Source organism: Jaculus jaculus, chromosome 18, assembly GCF_020740685.1.
Source record: "Jaculus jaculus isolate mJacJac1 chromosome 18, mJacJac1.mat.Y.cur, whole genome shotgun sequence".
Taxonomy (NCBI): Eukaryota; Metazoa; Chordata; class Mammalia; order Rodentia; family Dipodidae; genus Jaculus; species Jaculus jaculus.
Window position 1 is genome coordinate 29,021,089 of NC_059119.1, and position 18,006 is coordinate 29,039,094.

General features: G+C 44.0%; 1 protein-coding gene across 4 annotated transcripts in view; it reads right to left on the reverse strand.

The window, feature by feature from the left end:
- Nucleotides 1-338: 338 nt before the first annotated feature.
- The window catches only part of Ercc6 (ERCC excision repair 6, chromatin remodeling factor), an 84,151-nt gene continuing 66,483 nt past the window's right edge, over nt 339-18,006 (reverse strand). For all 4 annotated transcript variants that reach the window (XM_045137442.1, XM_004658042.2, XM_045137444.1 and 1 more), the window contains 10 exons: nt 15,461-15,556; nt 10,090-10,305; nt 9,584-9,694; nt 8,972-9,091; nt 8,490-8,584; nt 7,305-7,450; nt 6,522-7,220; nt 4,570-4,774; nt 3,991-4,069; nt 339-2,345 (listed from right to left, as the gene is read on the reverse strand). In XM_045137442.1, coding sequence (XP_044993377.1) covers nt 1,929-2,345; nt 3,991-4,069; nt 4,570-4,774; nt 6,522-7,220; nt 7,305-7,450; nt 8,490-8,584; nt 8,972-9,091; nt 9,584-9,694; nt 10,090-10,305; nt 15,461-15,556 — 2,184 coding nt within the window. In that variant the 3' untranslated portion in view covers nt 339-1,928. The remainder of the gene's footprint in view (nt 2,346-3,990; nt 4,070-4,569; nt 4,775-6,521; nt 7,221-7,304; nt 7,451-8,489; nt 8,585-8,971; nt 9,092-9,583; nt 9,695-10,089; nt 10,306-15,460; nt 15,557-18,006) is intronic.

The following is an 18,006-nucleotide window of genomic DNA, read 5'->3' on the forward strand; positions in this document are numbered from 1 at the left end:
AGCTTAATATAACTTAGATTTCAGATGCTGTAAGAGAGATGCCCCAATGCCCCTCACTAACAAACCAGGCCAGTACTTTACTTTGAGATCAAGTGAGGCACTGTTTTCTTACAGGCTAATAATTACAAAAGTAAAACTAAAGACTTCCCAGAAACAAAGTAATCAGCAGTTTTGGCTTCCTTCTAAGTCAAGTACTCATGTTTAGGACTTAACTAGCCTGTTTTAAAAATCTCTCCTATGGCCTTTAGTTAATGATGGTCAAGTGAAGAAAATAATAAAATCTTCCTCCTTCAAAATCTATGACCCAAACTACAAAGAAAGGAGGGAGGGAGGGCAGGGCGGGGGGTGGGAGGGCAGGGGCCAGACTTCCCAAAAGGAAGCAGGAGACGGGACTGGGATGGGAATCCTGACAGCCAGGCTACCACTGCCTACAGGAGGGAGTCACTGGCCTGATCGATCATCTGACGAAAGCTCAGAAAGGAGACAGCCAGGCTACACCATCCTGTAGCCAAAGCCGCATGCAGCCCAGCAGAGCTGCTCCTGCCCAGACGTGTCCTGTGTGGGCCACAGGGATGAACAAGCAGCACCTCGGACACAGCTGTCCCAGGAAGCCACTGCAGGAGCAAACACACAGGGGCCTGGAATGGGAGCGAGGCTCATGGACCCAGAGAATGCCGAGGAGCAGCAGCAAGCCACGGCAACTCATCCAAGAAGCGCATCTCACCATGATGGCGACAGAAGAAACTTAAGCAGCACAATGAACTGGAGAAAACAGGGACTTCCAAGACAAGGTGATAAAACGACCATGAGAACAGACAAGAAAAACAGAGGTAGGGAAAGTAACGGGATGGAGGCCATCCCATGCAGAATCCTAACACACTCACAGCTGAGTCAAAGCTCAGAACCACCCACTACACCAGGACAGGGTCAAGGAAATAGAGGAGGGCAGCCGGGAAGGAGATAACAGTACTCACTTGAAATGACCGGCGCCAGCACCCACGGCTCAGTAAGGCCATCAAACGCTTGGAGACCACCCCGTGTTGAGGACACAATGAGTGGACTGTGGGGCTGGCCATAACAAGGTCATAACTGGCTGCTGTCTACAGCACTGTTTTACACACTTATGTTTCTGCTTGACCTTAGGGTTTTTGTCTTCTTGCTTGTTTTACGATAGCACATTTCATTTTCCTAAAGCCAACAGTGTGTGGGGTAGAATACTGCTTAAAGTATACCCAGAGTAAAGTGAAAAGTCTATGACTTTACAGAAATATTCCCCTTTATTTTTAATTACCCACACATTTCATGCCTTACAAATGGAGCTCTCAGTGCAAGGCACTGGGTTCCACTCCAGTGGAACCCTCCCCCCCTCCACCAACACACACAAAAGGATTTGATAGTACTCTAAAGGCTGTTTAAAACCAGTATGAATTGATAGATAAGTCTTAAGTCATCATTTTTTTTGTGACAACTGGGACTGAAACATTTAAAAGTCATGCATAAAAATATTGCTGTTATCAGATACCAATGAACTAATTCATCAAACAGGCTAGACTAAATATAAGACATAGTTCTAGCAACAATAAAATAATTAAGACTTCTGTTCTTTAAAAAATGAGTACTTCTGTTCTTAAAAAAAATGAATAGAAATGTGCTCCTGGACAGTATTTTTTGGGTTAAGAAACAAAATACTCCAAGAAGCAACTATTTTGTCCCTGATTTTAAAATGTAATTCAGTGCCCCTAAAATAAAAAAAAAAAAAATCAAAAACCCCAAATATTTTCTTCTTAAAATTTTTGAGGTAGATGCCATTTAAAGTAAACATCAAGTATAACCAATCTCCTTCCATAAACACATGATCACTAATCACAGGATTAATGACCCAAAATTCCATTAGAAAAGTGAATTAAGAGTCTAAAGAGAAACACTGTTCAGCAGTATTCTGGCTTGAGTTTCCAAATCCCTTCACCACCAGTTCTATGAAAGGTACACAGATTTCTCAGCAGTTCTCGAAAGACACAAGACTGTGAAACAGAGAGCTTGGACTCAAATTCCTGTAGGATCTCCTGAGTGCTGGCCTGGCCGTCCACCTGTGCCTGGAAAGCAATGAAGTTCCTCATTTCTACCAGTAGGTCGTCATGTTCTGTGGAGGAGGGAGGCGCGGAGGAGGGCACAGGAAGGTGCCCACGGTCACTTTCCAGGCGTTCGGGCAGAATCAGGTGGTTTCGCGCCCTCATGCGGGCCAGGAGCGAGGAGGAAGTGGGGGCCCCGGAGGAAGACTCTGCGCCTTCTGCTTTGCCACTGAAGTGCTCGGAGTCTTGGTCCTTTTCTTTCTTTTTCACAGCATCCTGGAGAGAGAAGACAGACCACATACTGACAGGCTGAATTCCTAGCACATGCCCCCACAAAATGACCCAGATACCAGGCTGTGAAGTCACGGAAAAAGACGAAAACCCAATCTAATGCCAAGGAGAGATGGACATCCAAATCTACCCAATACTGGCAAGAACATTTCTGAAACAAACACGCAGGACAGCAGGGAAATGAGGCCAACCCCTGGAGACCACTGAGTAAACGCTGAGGAAGACAGAGGGAGGTGCTGCCCTCTAGGCGTGGCACTGGAGCTGAGCAGTGTCTCCAGCCACCGAAAGCTGCTGTGGCTCCTGCAACCTGATTCACACTATGGAAGGAGCCATAACCATCGCTGTATTCCCTTTTCTTCACTTTTAAGCCTTCTTTCTCTTCCTGACCTCACGTGAGTTTCCTTAAAACAACACTGGGGCTGGGGAGATAGCTAAGTCAGCAGTGTTCATGGTGTAAACATGGGGCCTGAGTTTGGATTCCTGGAACCCATGCAAAAATCCAGATGTGTGGCATGCACCTGTAACCCTAGCACCGGGAAGGAGAAACGGAGGACAGCTAGTTTATCCAAACTGGCAAGTTCTAGGTTCAGTAAGAGACCCTGTCTCAAAAAGTATGGTAGAGCAGCACTCAGGAGGCAGAGGCAGGAGGATCACCGTGACTTCAAGGCCACCCTGAGACTACATAGTGAATTCCAGGTCAGCCTGGGCTACAGCGAAACCCTGCCTTATAAAACAAAAACAAACAAACAAACAAAAAACAACAACAAAAAAGTATGGTGGGGCTGGAGAGACAGCTTAGTAGTTAAGGAACTTGTCTGCAAAACCTAAGGACCCATGTTCTACTCTCCAATTCCCACGTAAGCCAGATGCACAAGGTGATGCAAGTTTGCACATGCACACAAGATGGCGCACATGTCTGGAGTTTGACTGCAGTGGCTGAGGCCCTAACATGCTGATTCTGTCTCACTCTCTCATAAAAATTCAAAAAAAAAAAGGAGTATGGTAGAGGCAACTAAGGAAGACATCTAACGTCAATCTCTGGCCTCCATACACACACGTGTGCACATACTTGCACAACACACCCACACACGCTCTATACACAAAATAACAACACGTATTTAACCTGGAAAGGGCCTCAAACACCTGCTGCTAAAAGCACAGAACACTGGAAATCAAAAAAGTTCTCCACACTTAAATGCATTCAGAGTGACCTAAAACTGGGGTCTTGACCCAGGAGTCTTAAGTTGGAGCGTTAGCACACCCTTAGTCTGAAAGACACACAGTTGTGCTGTCCCAGTGTCACCACGACGGCAGCACCGGGGAAGATGGGCATCTACCTGCCCGCTACTCAAGGCAGCTCCCTGGACCCTTGGGCCAGAGAACTGGTCTCGAGCTGGCTTGTTCACTCCAGACAGGTGAGCTGCACTGTATTAATTTCCTAAGGGCAAGCCAGAGCTTGTGTTTAGGAAGTTAGCAACCCTTTTAGATTATAACTCAGCCTACACCACCAGCAGCAGGTATTACTAACACCAGTTGTAACAGTTTCTTCACATCCAAATCCAGTGACATTTTCCTGGCCATTCAATCAAGCAAGTCTCACACATGGAACACAGCCATGCTATCCTGTTACCTGACATTTTTCTGTTGGAGATGAAGAAGACAGACGTTGTGTGGGAAGGCTGGAGTTCCTTTTCTGACCAAATCTACTCCTAAATAAGGAAAAGAAGTGCAGTAGGTGAGATGTGAGCTGCTGTGACAGCAACTAAACTCTTCCCAGGAAAACTGTGACCTCCAGAACCCTGAGCTGTTCTACACCCATCCACTGCTCCAATCAGCTGCTGTTGTGGGATGTGAGCGCCACCTCTCAGAGCAGCAATACCCTTCCTGGGTACATATGTGGGTGAGTCTTCTCAAAGAGTATCATAAACAGCACACTAGTTATTGGCTGCTATATGCTGCCTTATTAATAGCTAGTCACTACTTGCAGTTCTTATTTTTAATATCATTTCTCAAATACCTCATCACTTCTTCCCCTGAAAAGTACTCTCTGGAAAGCAGATGAAAGGAAGAGGTATTTTTCCAAGTCAGTGAGATCTAGCTGACCCAAGGCCATCCTGAGAGAATTTCTGCCTAGAGAAGCAAGTCTCTGCCCTGATTGCACCCCAACTCTCAGAGCACCCTGCAAGCATGGCGGGGACAGGTCTCTTACTTTAGTCCTGCTGGTGCACCAGAAATGCCCCTTTGGCCAGTCCAGGTGGGAACACCAGATGCTGCCCCCAGACACTGCTGACGAGAGAGCCTCAGGGCTTTCAAGGCGTCCTGAGCCACGCGGCTGGCCTCTGCCTCCACCAGCACATAATCGGGGCTGGCCCCGTCCACGATGGCATCGTGCTTCACGACACTGTGCACGCCCACTAAGAACAAGACAAGAGCAGCAGTAGTGATAGCTCAGAGTGTGCAGGGCGACAGCTTAGCATCCAGCACAGAAAACACTGAACCTGTTCAGCTACTATTTTCAGAGTGGCAAGTGTGACTACACAAATGCTGTTTCTATTCACATTCACCGTTACCCTGAAGGGAAGAGTTTATTAATTATTTTTGCTTTGAAGTAATTGAAGCAAAATGCTTTAATCACAACTTTAACATTTACTTTCTTCCTGACTTCCCATAAGAGTAAAAATCTAATAAACTCACAGTGGAAGGAAAAAGACAAGGCAGAATTATTGAATTTCTAAAAAGAGATGAGTAAGAAAATGCTACATATTAGAATTACTGAGATCCACTTAATAAAGTAATCAGTGAGAAATGCCTAATCCTAAACACTTACACCAATAAAAATGAGACAGCTAGGCAAGGTAGCGTATGTCTGTAATCAAAGACTCAGGAGGATCAGAAAGTTTTAGGCCATCCTGGGCTATATAATAATTGTATCAAAAAAATAATAAATGAGCCAGGCGTGGTGGCACATGCCTTTAATCCCAGCACTCGGGAGGCAGGGTAGGAGGATTGATCACCATGAGTTCAAGGCCGCCCTGAGACTACATAGTGAATTCCAGGTCAGCCTGAGCCAGAGTGAGACCCAACCTCAACAAACCAAAAATAATAATAATAAATGAATTAAATTTCCATGTACGAGTTAGAAAATTTAAGACCCCAGAACTCACAAAAAATACAACAAAAGCATTAGAATGAAAATAATAAAACTAAAAACAAGTTAATGGGATAGAGATCAACTATGAATTCGGTTTAATAAATAAAAATCCTAGCTTACTGAAAAAAAGTCATAAGACATTAATTCAGTAACTTAGTTTAATTAAGAGAAAGAAAATAAAAGTAAGTTCATGTAATATAAATGTCAAAAAGTTATATTGGGAAAAAGGCAAATTTAAAAAATCATTTCAAGAATTTTTTGTATGTATCTATGTTAAAAACTAGACAAAAGTGATACTCTTGTAGTAAAACAGACCAGTAAATACACATAGAAGAAATAAAGTAACTGATAAACATTGTACAAAGAAAACTACAGACCAGTATCACTTACAAATGCCAATGAGAAAATACTAAAATCCATTAGCAAGCAGAACCTAACACCAAAATGAGAAAATAACATGCATATCCCAGGAAAGAATGATTCTAGGAATTCACGGTTGGTTGAATATTAGGAAACCCATTATCTAATAAACCTACTATGATCTTTTCAGTATCATCCATGGACATTTTCAGAGATACTGAGAGGTATCTTTAAAAAATTCATCATCCATGTCTAATGAAGACACTCCAAACAATGGAAATTGATCAGTGTTTCCTTATTAAACACATACATTAGCATTAGCACAGATTCTTAATGGGAAAACACCACAGGTTATTTTCACTGAGGGAAAAAATACAATGCCTGCTTACTTTACAGTTTCCTAGAACATATAAAGAAACTGAATATTAACATTCAGGAAGTACACATCTATTTAAAACATCTCCTGTAAGTGAACATGTTAAAAATTATTGCTTCCCAAAGTTTCAAATTCTTCCAACTCTTCAGAAAAGTAGGCAAATATAATTTCCAAAATGTCACCACCATCAGTAAAGGCTGTCACATATAAATAACCTCCTTATTCCCTAACCCTAGCACCCCGTGACTGTGCAGACGCAATCAAAAAGTATTACCTGATTTTTTGAAAAGCTTTTCCAAAACATAATCATCACTGCTCCGCTGCTTGGCCTCCCCCTCCTGCTCAGCTTCCTGCTTGCGGTACCGTCTTTTCTTCACCAGGTGTGGGACTCGAGTTCCCTCAAACCTGGCATCTTTGCAATGCCTGGAGGTCCTAGGCGTCTGCTTTGGCCAAAGATGTTTCTCTGGGGTCTCTTCTTTTGGTACACCATGTTTTGTTTTTGACTTGTGCTTGTAGGAATGACCTTCCATTTGTCCACTTGCCCAAAGAGGCTGTGTTTGAACCTGACAGCACTCCCCTTTATAGGAAGGGCCTTGCTTCTCTGGGACACTTGTCTTACCAGAGAGCTTGGGTGTTATGCTGACTCCTAGAGAATCTGAACACTTTCCATTTTCGTTTATCACTGGCAGCTGCTCTGGCTCAGACGTGGCATTTGTCTTATTTCCAAGGCCAACAATGCCAGTTTCATTACCACTCATGTGGTCATCTTTCAAAGGGCTACTTTCTTTAGAAGGTCCCCTATCTCCTTCAGCCCCTGTTGTCTCAGGTTTCTCCTCAGTCAACATGGTGTCACGTGCAGATGTGTCTGAATCAGACAGCTTCTTGCATTTTGGAAGGTCACAGTCTACTCCAGGAGCTGGTTGAGTTTTTCTTTTTGAATGGCGTTTGGGTGTCTGAACATCTGAACCAGTTCCTATAAAGGGGAAAACACAACCAATGTGACACTGCAGGATTCTTACACAGGTGATCATTTAGGTTCAATGACTGTGTGTGATACCTGCAAAAATAGCACTTGTTTCAGTGCTCTGGGATGCATCAGGGCTGGTCAGAGTGAACAGCTCATAAAGATCATTAGATTTGAAAAATCGCCTTTGTTTTGGGTCTTTCAGCACTCTGTTTGTCAGAAACTGCTTGAAGATTTGCCTAAAAAGATAAAAATTATGCCAATATGAAATGTTTACTTATATCTCAAAATTCCAGTTATAAAACAAGATGAGAAGAGTGACAACAACAGATCTACGAATAATTAAAGAATCCAAACTTTCAGGAAAATTACAATTCAATACATACATAAAACATCAGGTGGTATCCCCAGTTTTACAGAATTTAAACTAGAAATGATAGCTTGTTACCTACATCTAGTGAGCTTTTCAACTTTCAAGATTTTATCCCATTTTGGAAAATATCTGTTCATATGTTCATATACATTCATGTGACTCTCAGCCTCTCTGAGTCAGATTCCCAGCTCGTGTCTTGCCTTGCACTGCCTGGTGCCTTCCTGTGATAGATTCAGGACTTTATATGGAACTCATTCTGACCTGTCCCCCAGCTTCCACCTGTTGGCCCACACTTTTTGCTTGAGGCCCCATACTACTGTCCTTCTCCAGCAGGTGTCACCACTATGCAACACTGTCTTTCCTGGTCACTTGTTCTCCAGGCCACAGCTCTCTACTCACAGGATTCAACTCATGAGTGCAAGAGCTGAAGTGCAGGACAGAATGAAGCCTAATGAGGAAGAGGAAGAGGTCGGTAAAGGTCTGGACTCTTTCGAAGCTACAACTGCCTCAAGTCCCCTAGTCATGACCCAGAAAGTCAGAGGAAGAAAGTAATATCCTACCAACCTCTTGACAAGGGTCATGTAAGTCAAGTGGTATAGGGAAATGCCAATAAGCCAGCTCCAACGCTGGTACTTCTCAATTTTTCTAAAAGCAAATGGCACACTACAGTAGATGGGAACTTTGCCTTCAGATAACAACTGTCATCAAACTTACACATAGCAGTCTTTCAATTAGAATTATCAGGGTTCAAAGATATTTTTGCTAACTGATAACCCATTGAGGTGTATTTTTCAACACATCCCTTAAGTTGCAGCAATGATTCTTCTCAAATGAAGAGACATTTAGAACCCTCCTTGCTGAAAGCCTGGGTGCGGGGCATCAAGGTTCAGCTGCCACATACTGACCGGTGGTATATCTTCTCCTCGATAGTTCCAGCCGTCAGAAGCCTGTACACAGTCACCTGCTTCTTCTGACCTATCCTCCATGCTCGCTCCCGGGCCTGCGGCAGAGAGACACCTCAACAAGGGCCCTTCTCTATGCAAGAGGCAGAGATCACTGCCTTTCGTCCTCCAGGAAGGATTCTGACTAATGAGGCCATGTATGCCCTAAGGCCTATAAAGACAGTGAACAGCCAGATAACAAAAAGAGGGCCAAACAATCTTGATCTAAAATAAAAGAGTTCCTAACTTTGCCCATGCTTTTGTCACCACACAGCTAGCAATGGATGTGGTAGATAAACAGCTCAAGACTCTCCCGGCCTGTGACTAATGCTTGGTCAGTTCCAGTTCTTTCACAAGAAGGAATACACTATCATCTAGCGGTCTTCAAAGGTGTGAACCGCCAAACATCCATTTACTACAATACCTGTCTTGAAGGAAAGCCAGACCTGTGTGTCAGTGCTTGGGTTCCAATCAGGGTCGTAGATGATGACTCTGTTGGCCCCGGTCAAGTTGACTCCAATGCCACCTACTCGCGTGGTCAGAAGAAACACGAAGATGGATGCATCCTACAAGGAAGATCCAAAACATAGTGGGCACATCTGAGAGCTGTTACAGCTCTCCACCTCTACCTGCGTGAACACCTGGTGGTTCCCCACAGCCCAAGCTGTGCCCTAGAAACCATTAGTGAACCAAAATCTCACCTCATAGTTCCTAATTTTTACTAATTACATTAGCAATGTTTAAAAATTAGGCTGCCAAGTAGAAAGACACATTTTTCAAGTACACATGGGTGCGCGCGCGCGCGCGCACACACACACACACACACACACACACACACACACACTTGCACTGGCCATTCTTTAACAGTTTCATAAATTTCTTCTCCAGTCTTAGCCTCCAATCCCTAATATCTTGCATGCCCACTCTCTAACAATCCGAAAGAGTACAGTTCAAAGCAAAACGCCTCAGAAGACATGAACATTGCTCAGCTGGCAGTGGCCATGGGCATGCTCAGTTCCTTCCCTGCACAGACAGCAGCTCCAGCTGTCCCTCATTACCTCATTGTACTTTGCAATCAGCGGCTGTCTTGATGCTATGGTGGTAGTCCCGTCCATCTTGAGGTAGGAATACTTCTGGGCTCGCAGGAACACTTCCAGTATATGTAGCATCTGTTGGGGTTGATGGAGAAACAGTCTGCAAACTGAATATGCTCCCAGCAAGAACTTCTCAACCTGTGTCAATGCTATGCGCTCCCCATTGGGCCCGGGTTGAGAGGAGTTTCTTGCTTGAAAGCAGAGAAATAAAACAGCTACAAAAGTAGTTTTGATAATACCTTATGCTTTAAGGAGCCTAAACTCACTTGGATACCAGAATCACATTGTGAGCTTTCTACAGATAAGTTCTGAATACAAACTCTGAAAGAAAGGCTAGAGGCCCATGGGCTGCCATGTCAGCAACAGTGGCACAGCTCTGAGGCAGCCCTGCAGGCGACATTCTATCTGTTGTACAGCTGGTCCTAAGTCCTAAGAACAGCTTGTTTCCTGGACACAATTTGTGCACTCACCTGCCTGGACTGAGAAAACAGCAGCACTCGCTGGCCCTGTTTGTGCCATATTTTCAATAAAGACTCAACAACGATCATCTTCCCAGAACGTTTCCAGTATCCAAACTGGTCTTCTTCTTGTTCATCATCTGGAAGACCACTGAGGTTCTTGGGTCCACCAGAAAAGAGATCGGGGTGGTTGCAGATTTTTCTTAGGGCTACAAGTCCAGAGAATATCTGTGGTAGAAAAGAACATACATGAACTCAGCTCACCCCTCCAAAATAAGAAGGGAGAGAGGAAGGCTGTTCTATGTGACACGACTGCAGAGCTATTCTTCACCATTTCTTAAGTTTCTTCTCCAGCATTATTAGAAGCTGTGCTGCAGTCTGGATCATCAATGTCCCCTACCAGGCCCTGTGTGCAAGGCCCGACCCCACAGAGCAGTGTTCAGAAGTGGGAGTGACTGGATGGCGAGGGTTCTGACCCCATCCAAGGATCACCTATTGATGAGTTCTTAAAAGTGATGGAAACATAGGAGGTGGGACCTAACTGAAGGGCGTTAAGTGTGAGAGTGTGCCCTTGGGGGCCATTTCCTGTCTCCAGCTCTGACTTTCACATCCCAGCTGCCACGAGGACAACAGCTTTACTCAACCGTGTGCTCCCTGCCCTGCTGTCATCTCACCACAGACCCAGAGACAGCAGAGAGCCAAGTGACCTCTGAGATGATGAGCTCAGATAACTCTTTCCCCCATACTGACAGAGAGCTGACTACCACAAGCCAAAACCAACTTCCACTCATGTTCTTTCCATAACAGTCTTTCTTTGGAAACAAAATACATTCTATAGAACTGAACATGTCCAGAGGTTATAGTCAATCACTGATACCCCTTATTTTTTTATGGTGTGTGTGTTCACATACGTATGTAATTGTATAATGTGTGTGTATATGGACATGCACATGCCACAGTCCCACATGTGGCGGTCCGAGGTCAAACTCAGAGGCTCTGTCCTTTCCTCCCGTTTTGCTTGAGGCAGGGCCTCCCTTGCTATTGTTTCGTATGTGCCACTGTGTGCCAGTCTAGCTGGCCCTAGATCTTCAGAATCCCCCCAACTTTACCTCCCACTGCCATCAATGCACTGGGATCACAGATGCACGTGCCACTCTGCATATGGCTTTACAAGGGTGCTGGGGAATCAAACTCAGGTGGCAAGCTTATAAGCAAGTATATTTAGTTGCTGAGCCATCTCCCCAGCTACCAATTACTGATGATTTATTTTCCCTCTCTATAAAAGAAGGTCTTGAGATTTAATGCTTCTCTGAGCACTAGCCCCAATGCCTCAGGCACTAACAAAACTATGAGAATAAGGTTTTCTACTGCTTTCATAGTGTAACTCAAATCAAACTCACTGGTGTAAAAGTACAAGTAGAAAAAGAGGAACCAGAAATTAAAGCCAATCATCAAAGGGTATGGTCAATTTAGCTAGTAAAGAATAGTTACACAAAAAAATAAAAAGATCTGAGTTAATTTAGGAACACTGTCAAAACTCCCCAAAGATTAAAATAAAATAAAATAAAATAAAGTACCTTGGAATAAACCTAACCAAGGGAGTAAAGAATCTCTACAATGAGAACTTTAAAACACTCAAGCAAGAAATTGCAGAAGACACTAGAAAGTGGAGAAACATCCCTTGTTCCTGGATTGGAAGAATCAACATTGTGAAAATGGCAATCTTACCTAAAGCAATCTACACATTTAATACAATCCCTATCAAAATTCCAAAGGCTTTCTTCATGGAAACAGAAAAAACAATCCAAAAATTCATTTGGAATCACAAAAACCCTCGAATATCTAAAATAATACTGAGCAACAAAAATAAGGTTGGTGGTATCACCATACCTGATTTTAACCTATACTACAGAGCCATAGTAACAAAAACAGCATGGTACTGGCACAAAAACAGACATGTAGATCAGTGGAACAGAATAGAGGACCCAGATGTAAGCCCAAGTAGCTATAGCCACCTGATATTCGATAAAAATGCCAAAAATACTCATTGGAGAAGAGACAGCCTCTTCAGCAAATGGTGTTTTGAAAACTGGATAAATATCTGCAGAAGGATGAAAATAGATTCTTCTCTCTCTCCATGCATAAGAATTAAGTCCAAATGGATTAAAGATCTTAACATCAGACCTGAAACTCTGAAACTGCTAGAGGAAAAAGTAGGGGAAACCCTTCAACATATTGGTCTTGGCAAAGACTTTCTGAATACAACCCCAATTACTCAGGCAATAAAACTACAGATTAATCACTGGGACCTCATGAAATGACAAAGATTTTGCACTGCAAATGACAGTGAAAAAAGCAAAGAGGCAACCTACAGAATGGGAAAAAATCTTCGCCAGCTACATATCTGATATAGGATTGATATCTAAGATATACAAAGAACTCAAAAAGTTAAATAATAAGGAATCAAACAAGCCAATCAAAAAATGGGCTATAGAGCTAAATAGAGCATCCTCAAAGGAAGAAACACGAATGGCATATAAGCATCTAAAAAAATGTTCTACGTCACTAGTCATCAGGGAAATGCAGATTAAAACTACATTGAGATTCCATCTCACTCCTGTCAGATTGGCTACCATCATGAAAACAAATGATCATAAATGTTGGCGGAGATGTGGAAAAAGAAGAACCCTTCTACTCTGCTGGTGGGAATGCAATCTGGTCCAGCCATTGTGGAAATCAGTGTGAAGGTTCCTAAAACAGCTAAAGATTCATCTACCATATGACCCAGCTACAGCACTCCTAGGCATATATCCTAAGGACTCATCTCATTTCCTTAGAAGTATATGCTCAACCATGTTTATTGCTGCTCAATTTATAATAGCTGGGAAATGGAACCAGCCTAGATGTCCCTCAACTGATGAGTGGATAATGAAGATGTGGCACATTTATACAATGGAGTTCTACTCAGTGGTAAAGAAAAATGAAGTTATGAAATTTGCAGAAAAATGGATAAATCGGGAAAGGATTATACTAAGTGAGGTAACCCAGGCCCAGAAAGCCAAGTGCCACATGTTCTCCCTCATATGTGGATCCTAGCTACAGATGATTGGGCTTCTGCGTGAGAAGGAAAATACTTAGTAGCAGAGGCCAGTAAGTTTAAAAGGAGATATAAAGGGAAGAGAAAGGAAAGGAGGAGGGTACTTAATAGGTTGGTATTGTATATATGTAAGTACAATGATTGAGATGGGGAGGTAATATGATGGAGAATGGAATTTCAAAGGGGAAAGTGTGGGTGGGGAGAGGGAGTATATTACCATGGGATATTTTTTATAATCATGGAAAATGTTAATAAAAATTGTGAAAAGAAAAGTAAATAATTTTTTAAAAAATCTTGTAAAAAGAAATAATAAAAAAAACTGCCCAAAGGGCCATCTTTAATTCATTTTAACTCCTCTCTACTTCTACTGTACAAGACAGTAGCCACTAGCCACATATGACCACTGAGCATAATAAGATGAGTAGGCACTCCCAATTAAGATATACTGCAGATGTAAGATACACAATCTTACAATACAATCCCAAAAGAGAAGGCAAGATATATCAAGCATTAAAAAATTTTGACTACGTAATATTTCGAACACATTAGGTTAAATAAAAGCATATCATCAACATTCATTTCACTTGCTTTTCTTTTTACCTTTTTAACATGGCTACTAGAAAATTCAAGCTTTCAAGTATAGCTTACATTCTTTATACACTGGAAAATGACTTAGACCATCAGCTTGGAGGCATATGAGAAGTATATGGAAAGATGGGTGGGTATGAATGGTTTAGAAACACCCGCCACTGCTAGAGCAAGAACCTGCGGAGAAATGTTCAATGAGACAAATAACAAAACCTGAATGTGCCAACACCTGGGTGTAAGGATGTGTTAGGTCGTGTGGGCTTCTGAAAGGACTCAGTGTACCTCCAATGTGACAAGGTGAGGCTGTAGAACTCAGCTTGGGTTAAAGGACACACAAGCATGTCCTTGCTGTGGGGAAGGCCAATGCCCAACGGACTGGATTGCTAAGGCTTATTCCAAAAACACCTTAAAGAAACAGCTTCACCAGGATGACAGCAAGAACAAATCTCTTGTGTCCCTAGGAACTTGCATGTCAAATCAGTGAAACAAGGCACAGGGGAGGTACTGTGTATAAAGAAGGGCCATGCGGATCTGATGCCTCAGACTTGTGCCTATGAGGAACTTACCACATGCACTTACTAACCAGTCACATGCCCCTGCTGAATGCTGAGTACTTGCCAATGGCAATAATACCAAGACAGAAAAGAATGTGAAAAGTGCATCTTCCTCAGGGTGCCCACTCAACCCAGTAGTGTGTGCTTTCCTTACATTCGACATGGGTCCCCAGTCCCTCAGGCCTCCTCTCAAGCCCCATCACTCAGGGCTTTTCTTCCACTAGACCACAGCGCTGGAGTCAAGAGCAACAGTCCTATAGTTCCCCATAGTGGACAAAAGGGAGTGTATCTGAATTGAAGGCATGCTCTCTCACTTCTGAAAGGGCTTTATACTGAAAAGCTCTCACCACAGTGTTTTCAGGAGCATCACAGCAATGCTTGACCCAGTGTCAGCATGAACCAAGTAAAATTCACAGGCTTCTGGCACATGCCTCAGCTGGGCCATGATATTGCCACCAGATAAGCAGTCCCAGAAACACATTCTCACTTAAATGCTTAGGGACACTCTGTAATGAGAAGGTGTTTCAGAAAGACAAATTATATCATATTTGTATGCTTTATATGATGGGATTTCCTGAGAAGATCCTGTTGAGTAACTCCCATATTCTTGACTACAATAAAAGGAGTTGTCATAGCGTTAGAAGGAACAGAATGACCATAGATAAATTCCTTCTACACACTGGAGACAATAAGAATTAGAACCTGAGGCATGTGAACCAGAGTTACATTGCATTTCTAACGTGGCAGTTATTTCCCTGGCTGCTGGGGGCGGGAGTGGGAACCCTGAGAAACAGGCATGGCAGTAGTCTACTGGGGAATGGGACTCACTTAAGAAGCTGCTGAAACTTACAAAAACCTCATAATCACTTCCCTAGACTGTTCATAATTTCTGAGAAAACTCAACAATGTGATTATTCCTCCAGCAAAGAGACTTAGGATTCAGTTCCACAGCTGGAAGATCCAACCTCCCACAGGTGCCATGTGTTCATGCTGTAGCTATGATCAGTATCCAGCCACAGGTGGCATGTGGCTAACAAAGGTGGCATGATGGGAGGAGCTGGGTACACTCTAGATACCAGTTTCCTTTCTTGCCCCCCCACCCCTGGTTCACAGCTCATTTCTCCAGCTTCTGCTCTTGACTGACCTGATTCTCTCCATTGAGAATCCCATAAACTTCTTTGGAATCAATGAAATTCTGGTAGACTTTATGCTGCTCATCAGTGAGACGGCAAAACAAGACCTGAAAGGAAAAAGTAAAATCAGAATTCAAGTAACACACCAGAATAAAGTAAAATATCAGCAAGGCTTCCTGGTCAACAAAGCACAGTGAGTGAGTTGAATAGCCGTTGCTTATTAAAAGAACAAATGATGGCACATCTCAAGACTGGACAAAGCATTTCCCCCCTCCATATCTACCCCTCCTAGCCCCTTGCCCCACTGCCCAGCAGTCCCTCCATACCAGCTTCCTGCCCATAGGCAAGCTCAGGGACTCAGATGCACAGTCCACCTTGCATTCCAGACTCAATGTGCTCAAAACCCTCCTCCCATGCCTCTCACCTGCCTCTGCTTGGCACACGTGCTAGAATCCTCATCTCATCTAGAACATACCCTCTCTTGGGGTTCACAAGTATACCAGTCTCAATCAGCAAGCCCAACCCCAGCTCACTGCGACCAATTACTCCATTCCTTCACATTGACCAACTTCCACCCCAGCAACAGCCTTCTTCCCTCTGCAAGTTCACCACTACCACCTGCTTGCTTGACCTTGTTCACGGCCCATCACGTCCCTATGGGATGTTCTTGTATCTATTCTCGTGCCACCCCTGCAGGCACTTTCACTCTACTGCGCCTGCCCCATGAGCTTCTGAAGACAGATCCACTCATCCAACTTCTCTAGGACTTTACAGTAGCGCCCGGCACCTGCCTCCACCCTGCAGTGCCTTCCACAGCCTGCTCAGAGAACGCCTCCATGCGTATCCTGCCAGCACCTTCTGGAAACCCAAATGCTGTGCTAACACTCCTCGGACTTCCCACGCCACTCACCTATGAGCCACCTTTGTCTAAATGTTTATACACACATGATTCAATGAAACAAGCAACACCCCAAAGTTCCCCAAATCAGTGGGGCTCCCACCCTAGAATGCCTATACGTCTGCATCTACCTCAGCCTTAGTGATCAAGGCAGTCCAGCACAGGATCTCGGGCAATCCTTCAACCTCTACTCCAGATGTGAGCACAAACTTGCTTTCCTCAGGACAGCCCCTTGCCCAATAGACTCTCAAGAGGAAGCGAAGTCACTTCCTGAGAGAACAGGTACAGCCTACCCCTTCAATTCTTCACCTGAAACACCTGGCGCAAGTCTGCACCTGGCACAAGTCTGGTGGGTACCCCATTAAAGCCACTGAAACTACTCCCAAAGCATCACTACTGACTTCAGAGATGCGAAACACACTGTGTTCTGTCCAGCTCAGCCACTCATCCCTCACTCTGCTGACCCCAGCCTCCCCTCCTCCGAGCCCACCTCCACCTGTCTGCCTGGGCCTTTCCCATCGTCCCAGCTAGCTCTTCTTCTTCCACCCTCTCTCTGGAAGCTGCTGAAGAGAGCATCTGCTTGGGCTATCACCTCTTGTTCTCCAAACAGTCCTCGGGCAAGCTGATCCCTCTCAGAACTATTATTGGTCTTAGCTACAGCCAGTCCAGAGCCTCCTTTGGGCTTAACTGCTCATGCAATGGATGCTGCGCAGACGCTTCATGTTCATCCTAAACTAACCAGCCAGCTCTGCGCTAGAAGCAGGCTGTCTTTGAAAGCCTCTATCACAGCAGACCCACCCTACCACTGAAGGGAGAAACCTGGTATCACTGGGCCCTTCAGTGCCCTCCTAACAGCCCCAACCAAGCCTCAGTCTAGGCCACATCTTCTCTTTGAGAACTTCTGATGGCGTGGCTAGCTTATCATTCTGCTTCTACTTTGATTCCCTCCATAACACTTTCATTTTCTGCTTCTACTTTGATTTCCTCCATAACACGTTCATTTATAGCTTAAATAGTATTTTGTGGTGGTGGTGTTTTCTGAGGTAGGGTCTCACTCTAGCTCAGGCGGACCTGGAATTCACTATGTAGACTCCGTGTGGCCTTGAATTCATGGTGATCCTCCTACCTGTGACTCCCGAGTGCTGGGATGAAAGGTGTGCGCCACTACACCTGGCATAAATAGTCTTTCTATATAAAGCTGGGGGTTTCCAATTCCTAATTTCTTACATTCTTATTTTCAACCCTTTAATCACAATGGCAAAAGAGAAAAAGCCTTTTTTCCTCAAACACTAAGTAAATTACTAACTAGGTACCTAGCACACGCCAATCATGACGACAGCTATCACAGGAGACAGAAAGCCTTGCCCTCCAGGAAGGGGGGAGACTTCTCCACATGTTTGCTGGGGTGGGGTGAGCTTGGCAGAGCCTCCAGGTGGAAGGGGTCACATGCAATGCAAAGAGGATATAAGCTTGGAAAATGAATCAATTTGCTTTGGCTGCTGCAGGGAAGAGGCAGTTTTGGACGCCACAGTGCAAATGAATTGGTAGAAATAAACAAAGATGGCATTGCTAAATAGGTGGTAGGGTAAGGGAAGCCTTTGGAAAAAAATAATCCAGCAGTAATGGGCAACACTGAAAGCAGTGAGGAGTCTTGGGGGG